The following is a 27,876-nucleotide window of genomic DNA, read 5'->3' on the forward strand; positions in this document are numbered from 1 at the left end:
TTATTTCCCCCCTCTCACCTCTGAAGCACCTCAGGATATCCTTCTAGGTTAAAGGCCCAATATAAATGGGTGTTGACTGCTCTGCTCCAGAGTCCTGGACACCAATAACAGTGACCGAGATGAGCTGACCAGACCAGGGTTTGGGAGCAAGAGCTTCTTGCAACCTGAGCCACTCGGGGAGCTCAATGTCAGGATCAACTGGAACATACTTGTACTGCGGATGTGGTTTTCATCTTAGGTTTTTCAAACTGACACCAATGATCAACCGCATGAAAGAAGGACAATTCTATAACCTATTAATAATATAATATTCATTTATTACTAGTTAGTACATTTTTATCTTTTTATTTCTAAAAAAAAGTTTATGTAGCGGCAGTCATACAAAAAAAAACATAAGACAAACAACCCCCTTCCCTCACAACACTTCACAAGTCTACATCGATCAGCGACGGGAAGTGTGCGAGGGGTCAGAGGAAGGGTTAATCTAAGTCTAACAAGGTTTTACTGAGGAAGACCCCACAGCTAGGAGACTTGTAAAAGGCTGAGTGAAGATGGGGAGGGGGATGAGAGGGGGTGGAGAACAGCCTTGTATTTTATACAAGTGTCCCCTAACACTCTTGGACCCATCAAGTGAAGAATACACAATAAAAACAATTCACAAACTACAGGGTACACACTACGATCTGGGAGCATTTTATAGTAAAGGGTCCTGGAAAGAAAAATATATGGATCTAAACTTTTTTTTTAAAAAAAGGACCTAGCAACTTAAATGGGGGATGGATAGAAATGGAATACAAGGAGATAGTTTGGGGACCCCCCCCTCAAAAAGATATTTTGCTTCCTGCTACCACCTCTCTCCCCCACCTTAAAAACGATTGACAAGGGCAGTATGGAGTGCCGCAACATGGGTTTTCACCAGAGTTCTTGTCCTCTATGGGCTGGTGCGGGGGAAAGGTAATTTTTCTCCTCTCCTCCTCCCCCTCCCGGAGTGAAACAAGGATGGATTGAATTGTTCAGCTGCCCTTACACCAGCTGTGGAAGAGGCAGAGGAGGGTGGTCTCAACTTGGGGAAAAGACTCAAAAAAAAAACAGGACAGTGGAAAAATGGCGAGAAGGTCCAACAACAAAAAAACCCAGGCCGCAGGACTAAGTCTACTCTAGGCACAGGACTGGACGGCACTGTGTACAAAGGCTGCATGTAATTCACTTCCTAGAATTCAGCTGCACCTCTAAGCTGAGGAGATTGCGTGCAGCCCCTCTTTGGGACCTGAGCAAGTTTCCTGCTCTCCAAAACTTATCTCTCACACATTCCTTCAGCCAGGAACACAGGATTGCCTGGACCTTTGACCTCATTACTGCAGCGGCTGTTTCTCACCAGCAGGAGGTGCAATGAGTCATTTGCTTCCATGGAGATCTGACGTACATCTCCACCCCTCCCCCCACCCCCAGCCAGTCAAGCCAAGACCCCAGGCTCATGACCTTATGGTGGGGAGTCAAGGGAACTTCTCCTGTGTAAGGCTCCCTGGACCACTTTGGTTATAAGTAACTGTTTAAAAGTTAAATTGTCTTGTGCCTGTGTGAGGGGCTAGAAGAGGCAAGAACTTTTCATTTAACACGTGGGGATACACAGCCCCCTCCCCCAAAGAACCAGCATAGACTTTGTCCATAGGAATGCTGCAAGCCCTTCGTCCATCTAACAGACGGAAAGCAGGGATTTAGGGAAGACTTTTATTTGGGAGGTAAGGGAAGAGGAGAAACAAAAAAGAAAAAAAGGTATGAAAAAGAATTTACAAAAATAACTTTTCCTTTTTCATAAAGGAAATCCAGTTTAACATTGCTCCAGAAACTAACATATGATTGGGCCCCAGGATCCATCTTCAAGAGCCTCCCCAGCCTCGAGTGCATTCATCACAAGCGCTTACTCCCGTTTGCGGAGGATGATGTACATTATGCTGCTGCCCAGTGTCAAGGGGAAGCAGATCCAAGCAAGGACGTACGAGGACCCATACCAGCCAGTCTGGTCATCGTGGTGGAAATGGACGGTGTAGATACTCGCCGCAGTCACTACGCAGAGGCCTGGAAGAGGACACAAGCTCCATTAAACTCTACAATTGGAAAAGACAGTCTCTACTTTGGGAAGTGGAAATGGCTTTGATATTGCAATCACCAAAAAACCCTGGATTAAATGTTCTCCAGGCCATTGTGCTAACTGAGGTCAGGCAGGCAACCTGCTCCAAGGCCTCTGCCAATTCCACACTGAACGTCCCATTAGAAGCTGAACAAAAGCAGCCCAGGAAGGACCCGGCTTCCAATATCCCCTTGGGTTGGGTGAAGTTCCTCGGCTCCAACTGGCACACCCCATACTACTGAATGACAACTCCCTGCCCAAGGAATGGGCATTCCAAATCTGGGCTCCAATAAATGTACTGGTTTAGGATATAGTTACTAGGGTCAATGATCACATTCACCAAGACCACAGGGCCCAGATCTCAGATCGACTGTGGAACCTCCATTATCGATCATAATGCAGAGGATTCATCCCATTCTCTTCTCCCCGTCCCCATGAATATTGGAGTCTCAAAATGTTGGTCTAAAACAACAGCAATACAGGTGGCTCAGCAACACTCAGTGAATGAAGACAAGCAGAACATGAGTACATTGAATTTAGTCTTTCTTGGGCTGTGAGGTGTTTATGTCAGTCTCAGCCTCCTGACTCCAGTGAGGCTTTGTCCCAGAAAAGGTCTGGTGCAGGATGAAGGAAGTGGATAATGCAGACATTCTCCTTACGGACCCCAGTGTTCCCTCTCCCAGACTATCAACAGGAAATTAAGGGGATGGGGAAAGGCCAACAAGGTCCATGGAGGTCCCAGAACCTGCAAAAGATATCAGGTGGCTGGTGGCCGAGGTTACAAGACCAATACAGATGAGGAAGGCCAATTGGAGCTCATCTGTGCAGAAGAAAAAATTCCCCGACCACAGCATCCCACCGTATCTTAAACTGATTTCATTGTTGTTGGTTCCATTACCCGACCTCCAGCCCATTCCATCACTCTGGAAGAACTTCCTGAAATCAGTCCTCAATTTGCCAGTGTGAACCATGGCTTCATTTAAAGTAGGATTCCAGATCTACCCTTATGACCTCCTACACCTCTAGGACTCTTCCTTGGGCTGATCTCCATTAGAGATAGGAAGCATAGGGGGAAAAAAAAAAAGGCATTTGCCAAGGTGTGGAGGGAAAGAGGCATGGGGAGGGGAAAAGCTGAAACCCAAAATCTGTTCTGCTCCTGACAATGTGTTTAGAATTGAACAGGTGTGAGGATGAGTCAATATTCATGAATTTTGCTTGATCACGTTTGTCAAGTAGTATTTATGCAGCATTTTCCCCTGGAGTTTAAATGGGTGGAGTCCATTAGAGGGTAGAGTATACATGGGCTGTGGAAGGAGATTATGTGGGTGAGGTAGAGTCCATGGCTTCTGGGAGGAAGACTACATGGGCCCAAAAGCCTTTTTATTCCAGGTTTTCGTCCATCCCTTTGTGTTTTAAACTAATACGTTTGTCAGGGAATTTCCAGAAAGACAGTTAACGTCTACCTGGGGTCTCCGAGGATGTGCGTCTGTGCACTCCAACTGTATTTTTATCTCTTCTTCCAACCCTAGTCTCCAGATGGTTTTAAGAGCAAACGCTGAACAAACTTACAGGAGAGCAGCTGAAAGAGGCCAGTGAAGATAAAACGATTTCCTTTCTTCAGTGTGAAGAGCTGGCAGATGAAGATGAGCAGCCCACAGCAGACGAAGATCACTGCCAGCACCATGCTGGCCTGGACAGCCTGCAAGTAGTCTGGAGGCAAAATAGATCAAAGGTTAGAGATCACCACGTGACAGACCCTGAGGCCATTTAATTAACCAGCTTCATCCGATCTGAAGTGGTAACCAAAACCAATTTCTGTTTAAGTAAATTTTGGCTAGAGAATGTTGGAGATTGAGGTACAAATTCTGTTGTTCTTCCTGTCCTTTCTCCCAACCCCACAAACCTCCTTCTCCCCCCCCCCCCCCAACCCTCCACTGCCCCCAGCTCTCCCCACAAACCACCTCCCCCCCCCCCACTGCCCCCAGCTCTCCCCTCAAACCTCCTTCTCCCCCACCCCCAGCTCCCCCCCCACTGCCCCCAGCTCCCCCCTCAAACCTCCTCCCCTCCCACTGCCCCCAGCTCTCCCCTCAAACCTCCTCCCCCCCCCCACTGCCCCCAGCTCTCCCCTCAAACCTCCTCCCCCCCCCCCAATGCCCCCAGCTCTCCCCTCAAACCTCCTCCCCCCCCCCACTGCCCCCAGCTCTCCCCTCAAACCTCCTCCCCCCCCCCCACTGCCCCCAGCTCTCCCCTCAAACCTCCTCCCCCCCCCCCACTGCCCCCAGCTCTCCCCACAAACCACCTCCCCCCCCCCCACTGCCCCCAGCTCTCCCCTCAAACCTCCTTCTCCCCCACCCCCAGCTCCCCCCCCACTGCCCCCAGCTCCCCCCTCAAACCTCCTCCCCTCCCACTGCCCCCAGCTCTCCCCTCAAACCTCCTCCCCCCCCCCCTGCCCCCAGCTCTCCCCTCAAACCTCCTTCTCCCCCCCCCCCACTGCCCCCAGCTCTCCCCTCAAACCTCCTTCTCCCCCCCCCCCCACTGCCCCCAGCTCTCCCCTCAAACCTCCTCCCCCCCCCCAATTGCCCCCAGCTCTCCCCTCAAACCTCCTCCCCCACCCCCAATTGCCCCCAGCTCTCCCCTCAAACCTCCTTCCCCCCCCACACTGCCCCCAGCTCTCTCCTCAAACCTCCTTCCCCCCCCCACTGCCCCCAGCTCTCCCCTCAAACCTCCTTCCCCCCCCCCCCCCAATTGCTCCCAGCTCTCCCCTCAAACCTCCTCCACCCCCCCCTTTTTCCCAGCTCTCCCCAACCCCACTAACCTCCTTCCCGCCCCCCACCCCCTTTTCCCAGAGCCCCACCAACACTAGGTTAAGCCAGCTGTTGGAGATCCACAAACACGGCCTAGTGAGGCGGGTGAAGATACTCCCTCATCAGAGAGTTGACAGCCAAGCTTATCCCGACATCATCACCAGGGTCAGCCTGTGTTTCAGCAGCCCCTGGACTGCAAGGATGAAAGATTACCATGCTGAAAGGTTCCCCAGGTGGCTCAATTGGTTAATGCACTGTCCAGTGAGCCACACAAAGGCCCAGGTTCGATCCCCAGTACGTCCTAAGACAGCTGATCTCAGTAAAAGGTCCCCTTCCGGAACTGAACAGCCTGCGCCAAGACACAAGAGGGTCACAAACCTGAAGCTTGGTCACCCGGTGAGGCACAGGATGGCATCGAACCCCAAAACAAACCAGTGCCAGGAGACAGGAGGGCAGAAAATGGTGGGGGGGAAAAAAAAAGACACACACCACTATCTGCAGGCCTTGTTTATTTATGAGCATTTCCCTTGAAACTGCCAGCTCTCAAAAAGCTCTTGAACATTACCCATGAGTAAAGCAGTCAAAACATTGCACGCATCAGCTGAGAGCAGACTCATCCCAATCCAGTCAAGATTCAAACCCAGATCTCCGAGCAGAGTGTGTGCAGATTACGCACAGTCCCCTGCATTAGTCAATAAAATCTAAATGACTGCTTCTTCTCCATTTAACCTGCGACAACCGCAGTCCGTTTAATGACCTTGGGCACGATTTCAGACCCACCCCCAACCCGCCCATTTCCAGTTTTCACCGGGGCGGGACGAGCGACCAACCCACTCCCAGGAGGTGGGTCGGGCCTTAAAATCTTCCAAGGAGGCTTCGGGCCTCCATTTTCCCCCCACAGTTTTCCGATTTCAACCCCAGGGGGCCGGGATTCCCGGGCCTTCTCTTTTATGCCTCGTGAAAAGAGGCGAGAAGGCCCAAGACTAACAGGTTGGTGCCTTTCCGACACAGCTTGTGGTCCTGGAAAAACAGGAGTGCTGGAGGAAGCAGCCCCACCTGCAGTGACCACCCCCCGCAAACAACATCCCCGTCCGCCCCCCCCCCCCCGCGTATCCCTGACCGTGGACCCCCCCATCGCCCCAATGACGACCCCCATTTCCAGATACTCCCTCCCACCACGTGACTGACCCACTATGCTCTCCCCCACCCCCCAAATCCAAAGACTTACCTGAACACGTCTTCTCCTTGGCTGGTCTCCCATCCGACTGAGACCAGCCCGTCACTCAGGCTGGTCAGAGAGAGACAGCAAACAGACAAAAAAAGTCCTCAAGTCAAGATCGTACGGACGTCCGGGAAACCCATACTAGGTTTCCTGTCCGCAATTTGACCTCCCTGCCCCCTTCCCGGCTCGGGGTCAAAATCATGCCCCTGGTCTCTGTACAAAAAGAGCACAGAGTCCCAGAGCTAGGAGTCTAAACTTGATTTGCTTCCTGTAAATGGAGACTATTACTGAGTGTGAGCAGCAGGTGGGGCCGGTGAGCCTTCTCGTTAAAAAGCCATGAAAAATATTGTTCCAGGCTTAACCCGGACACTTCCTGCTCAGGTTACACATGAGGAAAGTAAACACACCAAAAACACAGACAGCCTTACTGTGAAAAAGGACTGGCAGCAGTTCAGGAGTGAGAAAGGCAGAATCTACAGCGAGAGCGCAAGAGGAGGGGGCAGGAGTGAGCGCGTGCATGCAGGGTGGGGAGAGGCCTGCAAGCAGAGGGGGGGCGCGTGCTAGTGGAGGGGTCGGGGAAGAGAGAGAAGAAAGAGCCAGCTCGACATTTGAGAGGAGGGAGGAGTGTATGTGAGAGCACGAGAGTCTTGCTCACTAACCTTACATCAGAGATGTCGCCTCATGCAATAAACAAATGTAATTAAAAGCACAGAGTTACACCCATTACAAGGGCCGCAGCAACAGCTCCTAACATTAATGTAATTTCTGCCGCCCAAGTCCATGGCCCTGTTAAGTGTGAGATTTGAGACCGTTTTCTTCATATTGCCAAGCGAGAAAGCCAGACATTAGGAAGCTCGATCCAATATTCAATCCCAATTTCAGATTTAAATCCACATTCTGGGCTGACACTTCAGAGCAGTACTGAGGGAGTGCTGCACTGTCCGAGGTGCCATCTTTCAGATGTGACATTAAACCAAGGCTCCATCTGCCCTCTCAGGTCGATGTGAAGAATCCCACTGCACTATTCAAAGAGCAGGGGAGCTCTCCCCAGTGTCCTGACCAACATTTATCCCTCAACCAACACCACTAAAAATAGATTAACTGCTCATTTTTCTCATTGCTGTGTGTGGGACCTTGTTGTTCACAAATTAGTTGCCTATACCCAAAACAGGCAGACCGCAAATCAAGACTTTTTTTTTTGCATTCATTCTCGGAGCCTGGGCATCGCTAGCGAGGCCGGCATTTATTGCCCATCCCTAGCTGCCCTGAGAAGGGGATGGTGGGCCGCCTTCTTCTTGAACCACTGGTACAACTGAGTGACTTGCTAGGCCATTTCAGAGGGCATTTAAGAGTCAAGCACATCGACGTGCGACTGGAGTCACATAGGCCCAGACCGGGTAAGGACGGCAGGTTTCTTTCCCTAAATAAAGACATTAGTGAACCTGTTGGGTTTTTACGACAATCCGATAGTTTCATGGTCACTTTTACTGATACCAGCTTTTTATTTCCAGATTTTTAAAAGAACAACTGAATTTGAAATTCTCAAACTGCTATAGTGGGATTTAAACTCAGATTCCCTGGATTATTAGTCACGACCTTTGAATTGCTAATCCAATGATTTAACCACTACACAACCGTACTAAAGACACTCAAGTAGAAATGTTGGTAAGACAGGCAAGAAGCTTTGACCAATTTTTTTTTCTCTAACTTAGCTCAAATTGATTGTCCAAATTTGCTAACTCAGTGCAAAGCAGCAATCAACCCCCCCGGGGGCCTTCCTAGTCTGTACACACCAGTTCTCAATACCTCACCAGGGAGTGCTTTTACCTGCTCGACCAGCAGAGGACCCCAGCTAGATTTTAAGTAGCTGACAGTCCATGAAATTAAAAGTTACAAACCCTACACAAGGCTGCGGGCAGGTACAGAGGACAACAATTTGCGTTCATATAGCGCCTTTAACGTAGTAAAACATCCCACGGCGCTTCACAGGAGCGATCAGATAAAATTTGATACCGAGCCACGCAAGGAGATATTAGGACAGGTAGGTAGGTTTTAAGGAGCGTCTTAATGGAGGAGAGTGTTAGAGAGGAGGAGAAGTTTAGGGAGGGAATTCCAGAGCTTAGGCAGCTGAAGGTACTGCCGCCAATGGTGGAGGCTAAATCATTACAGAGAACCCGATCGCAATGAGAGAGTGGCCTCACCTTCCTTATCTTTATAGGTTACATTAACACAGCTGCCGTTTCCGTGGAAACATTGCTTCCAGATGTCCATGCTATAATCCTTGGTGGCCCACCAAACCTGACAATAAAACATACATACAGTCACTGCATGGACCAGCAAATAAGGCGTGCAGGGGGTCAAAATACAGATGTTCAACTTGTCAGGTCACTGAACAACAGACGCCTGTTTGGAGTTGGCAGAATATACATGGTGTCTCCAGGTAGAATCCTGATTGAGGACCATTTACTGTACTTGGTGGCTATGCACCAACGCCCAGCATTTGAGGCCCTTGTAACTCTGACGTGACAGATACAGCAACTTTCTGGCCTTCCTCTTCCCCTTGAAAAGATGCAAGAACTCTCTTCCAATTGCTCGGGAGGTATTTTCTAGCTGTCCTCCTTCCAGCTGTTCTCAATTGCCTGCTTTCTTGAGCAGGAACAGCAGTCACTCACCTCAAAATTAAGCCCGTTTTTTGCCGACAAATGCAGTTATGAAGGTAACCAAACTGTGGCTGCCTCACTCCCACCAACCCAATCTAGAATCATCCTTTGCCTCAGTGTTTGGCTCCCTGTTTTCTAAAATCATTGGGCAAGTGACCTCACTTTTAGGCTAGTAACACTGCCCCTCAGTACTGATGCCCTTGGAAAAGCTACGTAGATAAACCTTCACTCAGATACAGCAAACCCTTTGGGGTATATAGTGACAGGACATAAGGACATACATCCCCCTCAGATCAAAAGACCACATTGCCCAGGAGCAGTGATGGAGAAGGGTATAGTGGCCCCAGCTCCGAGCCAGCCCAGATCAGCTTACAGACTACTAACAAAGACAGTGGGAGTTGTGTATAGGCCCCCTGGTAGCAGCAGAATGTATAAATGCAGGAGATTAGACAAGCATGCAGCAAAGGCAGAGTGATTAGAATGGGGGATTTTAACTTTGATATAGATTGGGATGAGCAGATGAGCTCACGTCAGAAAGGTAGCAAATCTCAAGTGTGTTTAGGACAACATGTTCTAGAACCAAGGGGGCAGGCCATATTAGATTTAATAATGAGTAATGAGCCAGATTTAGTTAACAGCCTAACGGTGCGTGAACATTTATCCAATAGCGATCATAATATGATGAGTTCAATGTTATGTTTGGAGAGAAAGAAATCCGTTACAGCTACTAAGATTCTAAATTTAGGTAAGGGCGACTTCAACGGGATGAGACAGAGACGATCCATGGTAAACTGGGCAAATCTGATAATGGGTAAAACAACAGAAGATCAGTGGGAGAAGTTCAAAAAAGAATTTAACGTGATACAGAACCAGTTTATACCCTTAAGGGACAAAAGCTCTACTTGACAAAAAAAAAGCCACGGAAGAGGTAAGGGACAACATAAAACTAAAAGAAAAAGCATTCAAAAATGCAAAAAAAAGCACAGATCCTGGCGAGTGGGAGATACAAAAATAACAGCAAAGGGTGACAAAACAGATGGTAAGAGCTACAAAAAAAGGGAATATGAAAAGAAACTTGCAAGGGATATCAAAATCAACACAAAAACTTTACACAATTATAATAGGAAATGGAGGGTGGTCAAGAGCAATGTGGGCCCCTTAAAAACTGATAATGGTGATATTGTAAATGAAAAATAAGAAGATGGCAGACATGTTAAATAATTACTTTGTGTCAGTATTTACAGTAGAGGAAGAGGATAGCATGCCAGACACCCTAAGGAAACCAATTTTGAATCAAGAACAGGGACTCACCATAATTAACATAAGCAAATTAACAGTAATGAAGAAAATAATGGCACTAAAGAGTGACAAATCCCCAGGACCAGATGGCCTCCATCCCGGGTTTTTTTTTTAAAAAGGTGAGAACATTGTTGATGCCCCAACTATAATCTTCCAACGTTCTCTCGATTCAGAAACCGTTCCTTTAGAGTGGAAAATTACACCTTCCATCCACTATTTAAAAAGAGGGAAACCAGGGAATTATAGACCAGTTAGCCTAACATTTGTTATTGGGAAATTACTAGAGACTATAGTTAAGGATAGAGTGACTGAACACCATGAAAATTTTCAGCTGATCAGAGAGAGCCAGCATGGATTTGTAAAGGGTAGGTCATACCTGATGAAACTGAATTTTTTGAAGAGGTGACTAAAGTAGTGGACAGGGAATGTCTATGGATATTGTTTATATGGACTTCCAGAAGGCATTCGATAAAGTCCCTCATAAGAGAATGTTAGCTAAAGTTGAAGCTCATGGAATTGAGGGCAAATTATTGACCTGGTTAGGAAATTGGCTGAACGGCAGGAGACAGAGAGTAGGGATAATGGGCAGGTACTCAAATTGGCAGGATGTGACTAGTGGTGTCCCACAGGGATGTGTTGGGGCCTCAACTATTCACGATTTCTTAACAACTTAGATGATGGGATTGAGAGCCACATATCCAAGTTTGCCAATGACACAAAGATAGGCAGCATTGTAAAGATAAGCAGATGGAAGCACAAAATTTAAGAGAGCTATTAATAGATTAGATGAATGGGCAAAACTGTTGCAAATGGATTTTAATATAGGCAAGTGTGAGGTCATCCATATTGGACCTAAAAAAGGATAGATCAGAGTACTTTGTGAATGGTGAAAAGCTCAAAACAGTGAAGGTCCAAAGAGACTTAGGGGTCCATGCACATAGATCATTAAAATATCATGTACATGGGACAGAAAATAATCAAAAAGTCTAATGGAATGCTAGCCTTTATATCTAGAGGACTAGAATACAAGGGGGTAGAAGTTATGCTACAGCTATACAAAGCCCTGGTTAGACCACACCTGGAGAACTGTGTTCAGTTCTGGGCACTGCACCTTAGGAAGGAGGCAGTGCAGTGTAGATTTACTAGAATGGTACCAGGACTCCAAGGGTTAAATTACGAGGAGAGATTACACAAACTAGGGTTGTATTCCCTGGAATTTAGAAGATTAAGAGGCGATTTGATCGGAGTTTAAGATATTAAGGGGAACTGATAGTTTCTCTCTATCTACCCTATTTCCGCTGGTTGGGGAGTCAAGGACTAAAGGATATAGCCTAAAACAGAGCCAGGACTTGCAGGAGTGAAGTTAGGAAACACTTCTACATGCAAAAGGTAGAAGTTTGGAACTTTCTTCCGCAAACGGCAATTGATGCTAGCTCAAATTGTTAGATTCTGAGATAGATAGATTTTTGTAAACCAAGGGTATTGAGGGATATGGGGCCATGGCGGGTATATGGAGTTAGGTCACAAATCAGCCATGATCTCATTGAATGGCAAAACAGGCTTGAGGGGCTAAATGGCCGACTCCTGTTCCCACATTGCCATAGGACCACCAATACACGACCTGGTTGATTAACCACTGAGTCATTGGAAACCACTGGGGTGGGGCTGAGTGTGGAACAAAAAAAAGTTTGACCCATTGTGTCAGCATTTCCACATCATGGTTAGCCTTTTCTCCAGAGTTTGGGAATTTCCAAAGAGCAGGAATTGTTGCTGATTCAAAAGAATGGACAATCTCCCAGCTGCATCTAAGCAATCATCCGGGTTACATGGAGGTATATGTGACTGCGCCCCCCAGCTCAGCTAAATCTTCCCTTCATTACTTTGGGTGCCAGAATCCATTCCCATCAAGAAAAAACGCTTCAAACTGGAGCAGAGCGAGCCGATTCCGTACTTACATTGTTAGCCGTAGAGATGAAGAGGAGGATGATGGCAGTCAGGTGCAGGAGAAAGATTGACGCCAGTAACAGCAGCATGTTGGATCCAAGGGGTCGTCTTCAAAGCAAGTGCTACACGAGGATAATACTGCAAGGAGCAGGAACAGTTAGGACACTTTATAATCCATATTATATTCCCTGCTTGAATAAATAGTCCAATTGTTAACATCTTTCAGGTTTTATTCCAGATGTATTTGCTAGAGTTCGGTGTCTGGTAAATGAGCCCTCCCTCCCCATGACTCAATGAGCCTTTACCCAATATCTAGGTAATATCTAGTGAGCCCAGGGATTGAACAGAAAACCTGTATTGTTATATTTAGGCTGAATGACTTAAGTCATCCTCAATCTCCCTCGGAAGGCAGTCGAATCAATTAGACTGTGACCTAGGTTATAAACTACCAAACAAATTTAACCACCAGTAAATGGATACGTGAACAGCAGCATTGCAGATTTACAGTAATTAGATTTAACTATCCTCCTTGGGAGATAGAAGCTACTGCATGAAATGGACTTGGCTCAAGGTCCCTTACTTTACTGAGTTGTTCATTGCTGACCTTTCATAGTCTCTCCCTGGCCTATCCATCTTTCTCTGATGGCTTCAGTCAGACAGCTCAATTAGAACAAGACAGGTTGAGATGTCTGCATCCCAAACTTAAATAGAGCCAATCAAAAACCCACAGGATGTTTGGATTTGAATTGAATGGCTTGGTCCCTCCCTTAGTTACCTGTTGCAGGCGTAACATCTATCCTACAGATACTTTACACCAAATCAAGCTGAACCATTTTAATGAGAACCTGGTTTTTAAAACCCAATTATGTCCTGAGAGACAGAAAGGAGCTAAGAAACATAGCATAGATAAAAAGGGCCATTTGTCTCACACTATTACCAGCCTTGTCGCACCGATCAATACCGATTTAGCCGGTACATCAGAAAACAAACAACGGTGAACACGGAGGGACATTTGCCGCAACATGGGCAAGCTGTGGGGTATTGGGCTAGAGCACGGTGTGGTACACCCACATGGGCACGCACACGTGTGCATATACACACTGTCACAGAAAATTGAAAGGGAGGCAACTTTCCAAGAACACAAGGGAAAAGCCAAGGGATTTCCAGGGATGATAGTGCCCCTCAACCTCTGGGGCAAAATATCTTTGATGTCTGATATTTCTGCTCTGAAAAACCTGGTAAGTCACTAAACTAGGGTGTGCAGATACATCCAAGGACTGGCTAACAGCACATCAGCAAGCTGTGCTTTCACCTTTGGGTCCTGGGTCAAATGCAGCCAGACTGATGGACGAGAGCCCCTACTGACTGTAGAGGTCCAACGTGAAATGGGTTGACTAGTCCCAAACCAGTTCCTGGTGGGCACAAAACTACCTTGAATTTGATCACCCAGTCACACCAGTACAGAAGATCTGGTAGAGGCAAGACAGTGGGTGCATTAACCCTCATCTAACCCGTGCTGTACCTGACCAGGGAACATTTGATGCTAACACTGGGTGCCTGAAATCGGAAACCATTCAATTTCCCAGCACCAACGTCCCTCAGCTCCATGAGCACAACATGTGAAAGAGTTTTGAGATTTGAACCACACCCCATTCTTCCCCCCCCCCCCCCCAAACAATGGAGCCAATCCATTTCCACCACTCCCCGTGGCCACCAGAGCAACTCCCCACCCCTTCCTCCCCCACCACCCCCCAAATGTCCACCAGAGATCAAACATCCCCATCCTAACATGAGCTGGCCCTCAACTCCTCAAACCGTGGATATTTATTTCAATCATGCAGTCAAGCTAAAGCACATGCAGCGAGTCCAGCTGTGAACTTATTCCTCTGCTTTCCCTTTTGAAGTGTGCCTGCATTGGTTTTGATGCTTTGCTTCCTGCCGACGTTGATTATGGTGATTGTGTCCAACCACAAATCACTGGCCCGTTGAAGGCACTGACGTCAGCCGTGGCTCAGTGGGTAGCACTCTCGCCTCAGAGTCCGAAGGTTGAGAGTTTCAAGCCCCACTCGAGACTTGAGCACAAAAACTAGGCTGACACTCCAGTGCATACTGAAGGACTACTTTCTAATGAGACGTTAAACCAAGGCCCTATCTGCCCCTGCAGGTGGATATAAAAGATCTCATGACACGATTTTGAAGAGCAGGGGAGCTCTCCCTGGTGTCCTGGCCAATATTTATCCCTTAACTGACATCACAAACAGATTATCTGGTCAACGTCACATTGCTGTTTGTGGGACCTTGCTGTGCGCAAATTGGCTGCTGCGTTTCCTACATTAAGGCAGTGACTACACTTCAATTGTAAAGCACTTTGAGACATCCAGAGGTCGTGAAAGGCACTAAATAAATGCAAGTCTTTCTTTCACTCACAACAACACAACATGGAGGAAGCCATTTCCTACCTCTAGCATTGTGAAGATGGCAGAAGATTGGGACAATTCCAGCCCTGTTTGTTAATGGTGTAAGCTGGCAGTCTAGGCTGATGCTGTTTGCCTGCACTGTTCTGAAAGGAGCATCTACAGGGATGTTGGGCGAGAGGGCATTCAGTCCCGTGCGCATCCCACGTAAAAAGTGTCATCAGCTCATTTGCACGAAAGGACAAGAGTTCAGTTATTGGGGAAAACTAAGGGCTGCCTTCTCCAGAGACCTGCCTCCTCCCATCACCGTCACATAATGACAGGAGTCGTCAGTTGCAACACAAACGTGCGACAGCCTCCAACACACAGCTAGTGCTTCCCCATTACCCAAACACACCCAACTGACGGTAATACAATTCTGGAGCATTTCCATGTGCATCAGATCTCACTGTACACGTGATAAACAAATTCCTGGCAGATGATCTGTAGATAAGGAAGACTAGAGGGCAGATGCGAATATGGCAATTCAGGATCAACTTAAACGGTGCCTCTGCATCACAGCTAACGACAGCAGTCAGTTCTCCCAAGCGTACCTGACCTATCTAGAATCCATAGACCCACAGAACCATGAGTCGACCGTCACTTACTATGAGCACAGTAATCTCATAGTTACCGTCTGGCACTAACAAAACTTAAATCCCACTAGTAGGTGTGAAATTGAATTCAATAAATCTGGGCACTTGAGAGAGGACTGTGAACGCCACCATATTGTCAAAACTAGAAAGAACTTGCATTTATATATAGCGTCTTTCACAACCTCAAAATGTCCCAAAGCACTTTACAGCCAATGACGTACTTTTGAAGTGCAGTCACTGTTGTAATGTAGGAAACAGCAGCTGATTTGCGCACAGCAAGATCCCACAAACAGCAATCAGATAAATAACCAGATAATCTGTTTTTAAGATGTTGGTTGAGGAATAACAACCAAGGGCCCCACAAATTTAGCTGCGGGACCAACGCCTGCGCAGGTTGGGCGCTGGCCGTCCCACTACTACATTGAGTGCTCTGCACCCGAGAAAACAGGCACAACACTGACCAATTTCTACCCATGGGGCTTGCGGGTCTCCAGGTCTTGCCCCTTATTGGTTCACCCTCCCTCCTGCTGTTCCCCAACTGCAAAGATGGACACATTGAGATTCTCAGGCTAGTGCTGGGCATCACACCAGCCCATCTCCAACTCCCCCTAGGAGGGAAGCTTTTGCCCAAGACCTCTCCCCTCTGCAGCGTTTAGTCAGTCAATTTCCGTGCACCAACGGCTGAAATCAAGACATAGTCAAATGGAAAGACTGAGTAGAAATATTCAAAGAAGTGAAATTCAACGTGCAAAAGCACATTTGCATGCGAGAGAAAGAGATGCAGTGTGGAGATCACGAAAGCACCAAGCCCTGTGGGATGAGCAACCTCTAATCCCGACCCAGGGAAAGCAGCAAAGGTCGAGAGGGTTTTGAATCAGATATTTGACTTGCAAAGATCTGCTGGCAGCAATAACGGCAGGGTCCATGCAATGACTAAGCGGCATTCAGAACACAGTGCACTATAACCAGATGCAACTATTGTGGGCCATCAGTCTTGTCCCAAAGTCCTAGAATCGTACAGAACAGAAGGAGGCCATTTGGTGCGCAGTGCCAGCTCTTTTGAAAGAGCTTTCCAATTAGTCCCAACTCCCAGGTTCTTTCCCCATAGCCCTGCAAAATCCAATTCCCTTTTGAAAGTTACTATCAAATCTGCTTCCACCACATTTTCAAGCAGCGTATTCTAGATCATAACAACTCACTATGAAAATATCAGTCACCATCCTTGCCCCACACCAACTTCCCTCACTAAGTATCTGTTAATTTGTCCTCTCTGGCAGCCTATTATCTTCTCTCCTTGAGTTGAGGTCCATGCCCTGATAGAGTTTGTAGGGCTATGGGGAAAGAGCCTGGGAGTGGGACTAATTGGATGGCTCTTTCAAAAGAACCAGCACAGGCACTGTGGGCCGAATGGCCTCCTTCTGTGCTATATGGCATATATAAAAGAACTTGCATTTCTATAGCACCTTTCACGACCTCAGCATGTCCCAAAGTGCTTTACAACCAATGAAGTACTTTCTGAAGTGTAGTCACTGTTGTAATGTAGGAAACGTGGCAGCCAATTTGTGCACAGCAAGATCCCACAAACAGCAATGAGATCATCAGCAATGAGATCCACTTGCCTGGATGAGTGCAGCTCCAACAACACTCAAGAAGCTCAACACCATCCAGGACAAAGCAGCCCGCTTGATTGGCATCCCATCCACCACCCTAAACATTCATTCCCTTCACCACCGGCGCACCGTGGCTGCAGTGTGGACAATCCACAGGATGCACTGCAGCAACTCAATAAGGCTTCTTCCACTGCACCTCCCAAACCCACGACCTCTACCATCTAGAAGGACAAGATCAGCAGGCACATGGGAATACCACCTGCACGTTCCCCTCCAAGTCACACACCATCCCAACTTGGAAATATATCGCCGTTCCTTCATCGCCGCTGGGTTAAAATCCTGAAACTCCCTACCTAACAGCACTGTGGGAAAACCTTCACCACTCAGACTGCAGCAGTTCAAGGCGGCGGCTCACCACCACCTTCTCAAGGGCAATTAGGGATGGGCAATAAATGCTCGCCTTGCCAGCGAAGCCCACATCCCATGAACGAATATTAAAAAAATGACCAGATAATCTGTTTTAGAGATGTTGGTTGAGGGATAATTATTGGCCAGGACACAGTAGAGAACTCCCCTGCTCCTCTTCAAAATAGCGCCATGGGATCTTTTACGTCCAACTGAGAGGGTAGACTTGGTTTAACGTCTCATCCAAAAGACGACGGCTCAGACAGTGCAGCGCTCTTCGTACTGCATTGGAGTGTCAGCCTAGATTATGTGTTCAAGCCTCTGGACTTGAACCCACGACCTTCTGACTCAGAGGCGAGAGTGCTACCAACTGAGCCACGGCTGGCACCAATATATATGTATAAGCGTTCAGTTTGTCTGTACCATTGAGGATCTCCCTAGCTACAACATTTGATGCAGCAATTGTACTCAAAGGCAAATACTAACACAAGGCCCTGTAATATTGGGCACTCCTCAATGGACACGGAGCTCGAGTGAGCGAAGGCCTGAATACCAAGTGCTAGAATGATACAGAAGAGAAAGTTGGACTGGTACATGCTAATGTTTGGCTATCAAATGGGAACCTCAAACTTTGTATAGCTCTTGGCTACAAGAGTATCGTAGAGACCACAAGTACCAGACTCAGCCCCATATCAAGTCAACACAGCCAAGACTCCATCGCTGCCATCAAGCTCTCCTCTCCACTACTTCCTGCCATCACCTCATGAACAGTTCAGTGTAAGGAATCTAGTTTGTATTTCTTACAAATTTGATTTTTAAAAAAGTAATTAAACCTGATTGCTCTGCCAATCTGTGTACAGTGTGCTACATGTACACGGGTTGGCAGTGTGCTACAGTGCTAATATTTACCTGTACCAGGTTGGCAAGTGTGTACACTCATCGCACTACCCAGTTCTCCATGAGCAGTGGGTTCCTAAATTGGCTCATCTTGGATTAACCTCTGGCACAGGATGAAGGACGAGCCTAAACTGGCCCTGAATTGTGGAAAAGTGGGATCTATATTGTTGCTTCCTCCATTCAATGCCTGCTTACTCCAGTCACTGTCCTCAGTGAAGGCAAGACCAGTCCTACTTCACACGCCCAACAGTGATGAGCTGGTAGAAGCATGGACGATATTGCAGGTGGCTTAATGGTAGCAGCTTGCTCATGAGCTCCCTCAAGTGAGTATCATTGAACCCCATTTAGGGACAGGAACATGGCATAACGTAGAATACAACTCCACATGGGCAGAGTTTATAACACTAACCAGCAGCATCTCAAACACTAACTCAAAGTCAGCGATCCCATCTGAAGTTCGTCTCTTTTAGGCTGTTCGTGCATTGACACCTTGAGAACTGGAAGGCACTATTGCAAAGAATAATAGTTCTTAAAAATTGAGTAAAAGAACTAAGTGCGGGCATCAGGAACGTGGATAAAAAGACTTGCTTTGATATAGTGCCTTTCATGACCGCAGGACAACCCAAAGTGTTTTACAGCCAACGAAGTACAGTCACTGATGTAATTTCGGAAACAGCAGCCAATTTGCACACAGCAAGATCCCACAAACAGCAATGTGACAATGACCAGATCATCTGTTTTTTGGTGATGTTAGTACATACGAGGCTAGTGCATAAGGGCATGGCTTGAATGGATCTCCCTCTTCTCCTTTAAGGTGCCCCTTACAACCTACTTCCTGGACCAGACTTTTGGTCACCTGTCCTGAAGTCTCCTTCTTTGGCTCAGTGTCAATTATGACCCTGTGAAGTGCCTTGGGATGTTTTACTACATTGTAAGGTGTGATACAAATGCAAGTTGTGTGCAAAGTGCGGCATAGTTGGAACAGGAACTTAGCCTCTTCCCCATTACAAAATAGCTCGTCAAAAACAGCCAGCCCAAGGAAGGAAACCTCAGGCTTCAGTAACTCCCGGGAGGATTGGTTTCCCCTCGCAAGGAAGGGGTGGGCGGCCTGCTATGACTTGCGAGCCTCAGCACAGCTGATAGGATCACGAATGGAATGAAAACAGGAAGCACAGAAGATTCATTCCACTCAGTTTCCAAAGCATCGGCAGCCAGGAATCCATATCTTCTGAATTACAGGTCTCCAGTCAGTTGTAGAATAGAGATAACCTAGGAATGCCCTGTGTGCCATTGAGGATCCCTGGAATATAACCACAGCCTTGCTAATACACTAACCAAACTCATCAGGACAAGTTTCACCTCAGTGTTTCCAGGCAATGTGAAAAGTCCCCTATAATTTAAAAAAAAAAATTATATAGCGTTTTTCATGACCTCAGGACGTTCCGAAGTGCTTTACAGCCAATTAAGTACTTTTTGAAGTGTAGTCACTGTTGTAATGTAGGAAACGTGGTAACCAATTTGTGCACAGCAAGATCCCACAAACAGAGATAATGACCAGATAATCTGTTTTTAGTGATGTTGTTTGAGGGATAAATATTGGCTAGGACAGTGGGGAGAGCTCCCCTGCTCTTCTTCAAAATAGTACCATGAGATATTTTACATCCACCTGAGGGGGGGCGGACGGGGCCTCGGTTTAACATTCCATCTGAAAGGCGGCACCTCCGACAGAGCAGCACTCCCACAAGTACTGCACTGGGAGCGTCAGATTGGATGGTATGTTCAAATCTCTGGACTGGGACTTTAACCCACGACCTTCTGCCTCAGAGGGGAGAGTGCCGAGTATAGGACAGCGTGCAGGGAGTCTGGTGGTTAAATTAGTACCCACAAGGAACCCAACGAAGCCATTCGCAAGCCTCATTTCATTCGAGACATCTTACAGTGTCATCAACCTCATCGTCCTTGGCTGGCTTCTAAGTCAAGCTGTAGAGGTGAACGGTCAGTTGCTAACCAACAATATCAGCTCCAAGGCCCCACAAGGAAGCGAGACGTGCTGTTGATTCGAAAGTAGCCCAACAGGGACTAGAACCCATCCGACAGGTAATCAGATCTGATTCCAGTTAAGACGGATGCTACACTGCACTGCGCGTCCCAAGGCAGTCCGCAGCATAATAGCCAACAGCAGGCCTCACGGGAAGCTCTACAGGAGATCAGTACAGCAATGCAGAACTTCCTGTTGCAGAGTTTCATTTTATCTCTGGGCCTAAGCAATCACCACGGCAACCAGATCCAACAGAGTACAAACTACCTTAAAAAGTGAAGTGATCTCCTGGATTACTATTGCAACAACACATCAGTAGGGTAAAACTAGCCTGTCTCACAACGGTCCAAGCCCAGCTCACGTTCCCTATTAGTGGGTGAACAATCCAATGCTTGGTGAATTCTGCTTCACAATGATAGGAAGAGCCGACATCGAAGGATCAAAAAGTGACGTCGCAATGAACGCTTGGCCGCCACGAGCCAGTTATCCCTGTGGTAACTTTTCTGACACCTCCTGCTTAAAACCCAAAAGGTCAGAAGGATCGTGAGGCCCCGTTTTCACGGTCTGTATTCATACTGAAAATCAAGATTTTCCAGAGATTTTTCCCCACCCCTTGTTGACCCTAGGTTTTTTTTTTGCTTCTCTCAGGAGATTACATGGCTGTTTGGAGATAGGAAGTGTTGAGTCATGATGCTCCGGCCACCACGAGCGTGGGGCAGGTTCGATGGACCAGTTGGTCTTTTCCTGCCTGTCATTTTCGTATGTCCGTAAGTTAGAGAATGCTCCTGAAAAAAGTTTTCCCCCAAACACTCCATGGATAGAAACCATCCATTGCTGACATCCACAGTACAGACTGGAGGAGGGGGTGGGGATAGTGGGAAGAGACACACGGCAGCCAATGTTAATGGTAATATCACAGATCGTGAGACGACTTCAGCGGACTAATGTGAAGGCCATTGCCTGTGAAAAGAGCTCACGCTTCTTGATGTATAAACACAACGGACTCGTGTAAACCACAATGGACTCGTGTAAACACCATGGTGTCTCTTTCAAGTGATGTTAGGAATGATGAAAACGGCCACAGCTCTAATCCATTCAGAAGTTTGCCAAACACTATGAAGAAAATGACCCTTTAAGATGGGGCAGGAAGAGGAAGAAAATGTCATAGCCGTAGCACAACCCTAAGAACCTCAGGCACATCCGAGCTGCAGTCTGTGCTGACAAGGCCCCAAAAAGCAGTGTGAATCCCATCAGCAAATGCCCTTAAACCATTCCCATATGTGGATCAGTGCCCATCCCCCCAGCACCAGAGCCATTTTACTCCGAGTGGGGGCAGAACATTCAACAAAACCCACTCTGCTCCTCCCAGCACGAGTCATCCGTTTAAAACAGCGGCTCATGACACAAGCTCCATTGCAGCCTCCTTCCTGAGGCCTGTGGCTTGACTGATTGTCATTTATAGAAACCATTAACCAACCACACTCCTGCCAAAGCCAGAGTCCGTGAAATCACTTCGCAAAACCGCTTGGAAAACCCAGAGCACAGTGACAAAATAGAGCAAACATCATCGCAGGTTGGAGTGTCGCACTGCTCCCTCTCTCTCTCTCTCTCTCTCTCGGAGAAGTACTTTGCATCGTTAACAGACTTTACAATAGCAACTTGCAATTATATAGTGCATTAATGTAGTAAAACGTCCCAAGGCGCTTCACAATCGGACAAAAATTGACACCAAGCCAAAGGAGGAGATATTAGGTGGATAACTAAAAGCTAGGTAGGTTTAACGAAGCATCTTAAAGAGGGGGAGAGGTTTAGGGAGGGAATTCCAGAACTTGGGGCCTAGATGGCTGAAGGCACAGCCACCAATGGTGGAGCAGAGGAAGTGGGGGGATGGTGAAGTGGCCAGAATTGGAGGAATGCAGAGATCTTGGAGTTGTAGGATTTTAGTTTATTTAACTCAGCCAATCGCAAACACGCCCAAGCATGCGTCATTCATAAAAGCAGTCAGTCTGCATCTTCGACCGGGGCCTCCTGACTCAGTCACTGCAATCAGACACAGACAGCCTGGCTGGGGGCTGAGGGCTCAGTGGTCTGTTTGCCAGCAAGTGCTCAGATCACTCGATGCTTGGGACCCGCCAGTTTACGACCGGTGTAACCAGCGCTGCCAAAACAAATACCATTTAAAAGCAGCGAGTGGCCGACACAGTCCCAGGGTGGGGAACGGCCCCTCTAACGTTAATCAAAACAGCCTGAATGCGAGCCCCATAGAAACACACGACAACTCATGGTTTCGATTTAATCACTTAAAGGGGAAGTGCTAATGGGAAGGGTAGGGGCGTTGAGTCAAGCATTGGTTTGGGGCTGGCAGTCAGTGTTCGTCAGACAACATTAAAGGGATGGGGTCCATGTGGGAAAGAGCATTTCTGACAAACTCAACTGGAGAGGAGTTTGACTCAAGGGGCATATTTGGGCTCCTTCACATTGCCCCGCTGCATTAACAGTGACAGGTTTCACACCTGGCTCCCTAAAGACTGTGACCTTATAAATCAAGACTGTACTTTAACCCCAAAAGCCCCCCCGCCCCCCCCCCCCAGTCCTATCCCAACACAGCCCCTCCGACTCCGACACTAGCAACTCAGTAACACCACCCACACACGCCAGTACAGTCCTTGTGGCGGGGAGCTGCGCGTCCCATCAGTCTAGACCTCCAGCACACTGCTCATCAAAACAGATGTTTGTCCCAACATTCTAGAATTCCAGCTGCAGCTCCTGGGGTTTGGGGGAAGGGTCACGTCACTCTCTCTCCCCCCCCCCCCCTCACCCCCACCCTAAACACAGACTCGGGGAAGGTGGGGGGGGTGGGAACAGACTGACTGGACACAGTTGCCCCTCCAAAAACTGTCTGTTGAATTTAAACAGTTCAACGGAAGGACTTCTTGCAAAGTTTCATCTCTTCTTGGGGATGGGTTCGGAGCTGGCTCCCACCTTCTCCCTCATCCTCCACACCCCATCCCCACAAACCTTTATTTAAGTTGGGGGTAGACCTCTTCAGCACCAACAGCTCCCCCCATACCTCATCCCAGTGGCCTGTTCACGAACGAGTTGTCAGCAGGCTATTCCATCATGAGGGGCTTCACAGCCAAGCCCAATTCTTTGCTCACCTCCACACGGGTATCAATGGGTAACGGGCAGGAGGGTCGAAAACCGGAGGACACGGATTTAAGGTAATCGGCAAAAGAACTAGGTGGAGATGAGGAAAACTTTTTTTTAAAAAACACAGCGAGTTGTTACAATCTGGAATGCGCTGCCTGAAAGGGCGGTGGAAGCAGATTAATTAGGAACTTTCAAAAGGGAACTGGATATATACACTCGAAAATGAAAAAGTTGCAGGGCTGTGGGGGAACGAACAGGGGAGTGGGACTAATTGGACAGTTCTTTCAGAGAGCTGACATGGGCGCGACAGCTCGAATGGCCTCCTTCTGTGCTGTAAGATGCTAAGATTCTAAGCAGAAACACTTGTGATTTTTCTCCTCCCTAACCTGGGGGCACTGAGGCCAACTTCAGCACCCCGACCTCCACCCCAGCTAAAGTCAGTTAACTCGGTGTGGACCAGGATCAGAGCCGGGAGCTCCCTGGTCTGTACAGCTCAGTTGCCCACAGGTCCCTACCCAGCCAGGGTAGCGTGTACTGACACAGGATGCTCACTATCTGAGCATCACAAGCCAAGTTCCCAATATGAAGATATCTGCCTGGCAGTACTTTGGGACATTTTGCAGTCATTTCCCAGATGTTCCCTGTCGGTGTTGGGATTGTGACCGTGTTTTTAACCGAGCCGACAGCTCCTTGTTACTATCACTGGAATCCAGCATCCCTTTTATTTCCGGGAACAAGGACCGTGCCAAACAGCGTAGGCGGTTAATGTTATTTATTTTTGATAAGCACACAAGGGAACATTGGAGTTTCTCATATGGTTGAGTGCTAGTCACATTCACTGGAGAATCTATTAACTGAACAACAGGCCAATATTGTGCAGATAAGATAACGGCGACTTGGCAGCTGATTGATTGCCTGACCCAATGTTTTTAACTTTCAATGTATCTGTTCCCTCTTTGTATCCCTTTCTCCCCCCGTCCTCCGACAGCTACGTGCACTTCCTTGGATTCAAAAACCCTCAGGCACTTCCCCAACCTCTCACCCGCCACTCCCCTCCCTCCCTATTCCTCCTTCATTGCTCGCCAACCAAGAGGCAGCCTTCCTTCACTGGTTGCAGAGAGAGAGAAGCAACATGAGATCGAGCAGACGGGAATGAGAGAACGAGTGAAACGAGAGAGAGAGCGCGCACATGAGCAAGGGACGTACACAGAGCCCACACCCAATTTTCCATAAGCACTGGTCTGCAGCTTTATAAATCAGATCAGTGAACAAAAAAGATGAGTTGGTGAAGGATGGGAAGTAGCAGAAAGTTAAGGAACTGAAAGCTCGACAAAGCACAGTGACAACGCCAGAAAGAATTTATGGCAGAGATTCTCTGGCCTCCCTTTCAGACTCCACCAGATGTTGAGACATTTCTGATCAGCCAAGAGCACCAACAGAGCAACTGGATGTAATACCAACCCAGCGAAACCACTGGTCACTACATCAGAGTAAGTAACATCGAACTGGTTTAACTTAAAGAGGGCCCTGCTGTGATGTCACATGTGGTTCATATACTTTTTATGGAGCTGACATTGAAATGATGTCAGCCATGGCTCAGTTAGTAGCACCCTTGCCTCAGAGTCAGAAGGTTGTGGATTCAAGCCCCACTCCAGAGACTTGAGCACAGACTGACGTTCCAATGCTGTACTGAGGGAGTGCTGCACTGTCAGAGGTGCTGTTTTTAAGATGAGATGTTAAACCGAGGCCTCGTCTGCCCCCCTCAGATGGATGTTAACGATCCCATGGTAATATTTCAAAGAACAGGAGTTCTCCCTACTGTCCTGGCCAACATTTATCCCTCAACCAACATCACTATCTGGTCATGTATCTCGTTACCATTTGTGGGATCTTGCTGTGCGTAAATTGGCTGCTACGTTTCCTACATCACAACAGTGACTACAATTGGCTGTAAACAATTTGGGACGTCCTGAAAGACACTATATAAATGCAAATCCTTTCCTTGTATAAACTGGCAATGCCGCCTCACTCATCCATCTTGTTACACATAACTGGCACTCCACTTTCATCTGAAACTGAATCTGCCACTGTATATGCACCAAGACTGCTCTTGTACACTGTGCGGAGTCTAAAAATGCTCTGGGCATGCAGCTCACTTCAATAGTTACTCGGTGAAGGAAAAAGGGGGCGGAGAGAGAGAGAGAGAGATCAGACTCATAAGTAACTGAGTTAACCCATTGTTGACTTTGCATCAATTTCACATTGGAGGTGATGTGCAGCTTCAATTACCCTCACCCTCCCTCGGAGCGGGGAGGAGACCACCTCAATTCCAAACACTTTCCCGACAGACAGATAGATTTGGGAGGCAACGTGTTCAAGGACTTGAGGAGGAAAGGGAGGTTGGAGATGGGGCAGCCAAAGGGGTCAAGGGTGTTTTGTTTTTTTTGAGTGGCAGGGGAGTAATGACGGCAGATTCGAAAGGGAGGGGGACAGTACATGAGGAGAGGGAGCCGTTTACTATAATCAGTTAACATGAGGGCCAGGATGGGAAATTGGGTGGTCAGCAGTTCAGTGGGAATAGGACCAAGAGAGCAGGAGGTGAGTCTCAGACAAGATGAGCTTGGAGAGAGCTCGAGGGGAGATAGGAGAGAAATGAGAGAGGCGAGAGTTCAGGGCTAGGGCAGGAGGGACCCTTGGTGGAAGCTTGGCGGGTTAAGGAAAGGGCAGTCTCAATCTTATTGAGAAAGAAGTCCATGAGCTCTTGCATTTGTTGTTGGAGGCAAAGGGTTTAAGGAACCTGCTCGTAGTGGAGAGATGGACTCACTCAACTTCAAACTTCCAGAGAGAGAGAGAGAGACCAGTGGCTAGGGTGGGGGATGGAGTTGGTGGCAGCAGAGTTGGGGGGTAAAGACAATGCCTCCAGTCTTCCCAATTAATCAGAGGAAATTTTGGCTGATCCAGGACTGGATGTCAGACAAGCAGCGTGACCAATCAGATGCAGTGGAAGGGTCCAGAGGTAGAGCTGGGTGTCTGACTGGATAGACAGGAGTAGAACCAGGCGAGGCCAGTCCCACCCAGCTGGACGACAGAGGAGGGGCGTTGGAGGAAGATGGTGCACATGGCAGAGCTTTGGGACTGCACTCATCCAGATGTGACAGAAGCCAGTACAGAAAAACCCTACAACTTACAAAATTAACTCAACAACCCTCATCTCCCAACTCCTTCTCCTCCCCCCCACACATACACACACCTCCCTCCTCCCGCACTTTCCCCTCCCTCCACGTCCCAAATTCCTGCCACCGCGGGCGCTGCAGGACCGATATGAAAAAAAAACAGCAGAATCAGAACTGATTCAAAACATCTGGCTTAAGAATGACAGAAACTCCGGCGTCTCTCGCCCCCCTCCGTGGGTTTTTTTTTCGCAGAAAAAAATAAACGAGACAAAAAAGGAAAGGGGACCGGAAAAAAAAAAGAGTTTTAACAAAGAAAATTAAAGAGCACTTTCCTTAGTCCTGTACATTTAAAACTGATCTCAAAACTTGCCACTCCCATATAACATTTTAATAAAAATACCGGATTACGCTCTACACTTTAAGACACATTGTAAGTTCTACTTAAAAGTGCTGCAGAGATACATTTTACAATAGATTTGAAAATTAAAACCACGATGTTTCTTTTAAAAACCGAGTTGCTTTCAGCTCAATTGCAGGTACAGATGATTTTGGGAGGGAAAAAGATAAATCTGCAACGCTACTTTCTTTTAAAAAATACTTCACTCCACTTTTCCCGGTTGCTGGTATTTAATTCCTGCCCTTGACTGGGAGCAGGCTGACCAGGGAGGGTTTTTTTTTAAAAAACAGATTGAAGTCAGTTACAAGGTGCGGTGAGATTTCAGCTGAAATTGACAGCCCTGAAACTGATCCGAGTTAACAACTCCCGAGCTCCTAAGGCAAGGGGAGAGGGGAAAAAGTTTCGTTCCCTTTGTCAAAAAAAAAAAGTTTTTAAAGAGTTCTTTTAAAAAAGGAAATATTTTTTTTTGAGGGGGAATGGTCCTTACCTGGAATCCCCGAAACTCTTAGACGAACTGCTGAGTTTGAGCCTGGAAGAACGCGATGAACACAATTCCTTGCCGGTCTCAATAAAGCCAACGCCCTCCTCACACTGGCTCATTACCGGCCAGAGGGCTTTAAAGCGACCGCGTCACCCTCTCCGCATCACACCCCTGGGCAGCTTCCCCTCTTTAACGGTTAACGAGGATTGTGTATTTTTTTTTTCCTTCTCCCGTTGCTTAGTTATTATGGAATTACATTTTTATTTTAATCTTTATTGGTAGCACTCTCGCCTCTGACTTAGAAGGTCCTGGGTTGGAGTCTCCCCTCCACAGACTTGAGCACATAATCCAGGCTGACGCTCCAGTGCGGTACTGAGGGAACGCTGCATTGTCCGAGGTGCCGTCTTTCGGATGAGACGTTAAACCGAGGCCCCGTCTGCCCTCTCAGGTGGACGTAAAAGATCCCACAGCACTTTTCGAAGTAGAGCAAGGGAGTTCTCCCCGGTGTCCTGGCCAATATTTATCCCTCAACCGACATCCAAGACAGATGATCTGGTCTTTTGTTTCTGTTGCTGTTTGTGGGATCTTGCTGTGTGCACATTGGCTGCCACGTTTCCTA

General features: G+C 47.6%; 1 protein-coding gene across 1 annotated transcript; it reads right to left on the reverse strand.

Annotated features, from left to right (window-relative positions):
* Window positions 1-296: 296 nt before the first annotated feature.
* Window positions 297-27,513, reverse strand: LOC137305691 (epithelial membrane protein 2-like). The gene is made up of 5 exons (XM_067974600.1): window positions 27,264-27,513; window positions 12,069-12,195; window positions 8,356-8,452; window positions 3,698-3,838; window positions 297-2,076 (listed from the first exon to the last, which is right to left on the reverse strand). Exons 2-5 carry the CDS (start codon window positions 12,144-12,146, stop codon window positions 1,919-1,921), a joined length of 474 nt encoding a protein of 157 aa, XP_067830701.1. The 5' UTR covers window positions 12,147-12,195; window positions 27,264-27,513; the 3' UTR covers window positions 297-1,918.
* Between the last annotated feature and the right edge of the window lie 363 nt (window positions 27,514-27,876).

The sequence above is a fragment of the Heptranchias perlo genome, chromosome 40 (genome assembly GCF_035084215.1).
Source record: "Heptranchias perlo isolate sHepPer1 chromosome 40, sHepPer1.hap1, whole genome shotgun sequence".
In the NCBI taxonomy this organism is placed as follows: domain Eukaryota; kingdom Metazoa; phylum Chordata; class Chondrichthyes; order Hexanchiformes; family Hexanchidae; genus Heptranchias; species Heptranchias perlo.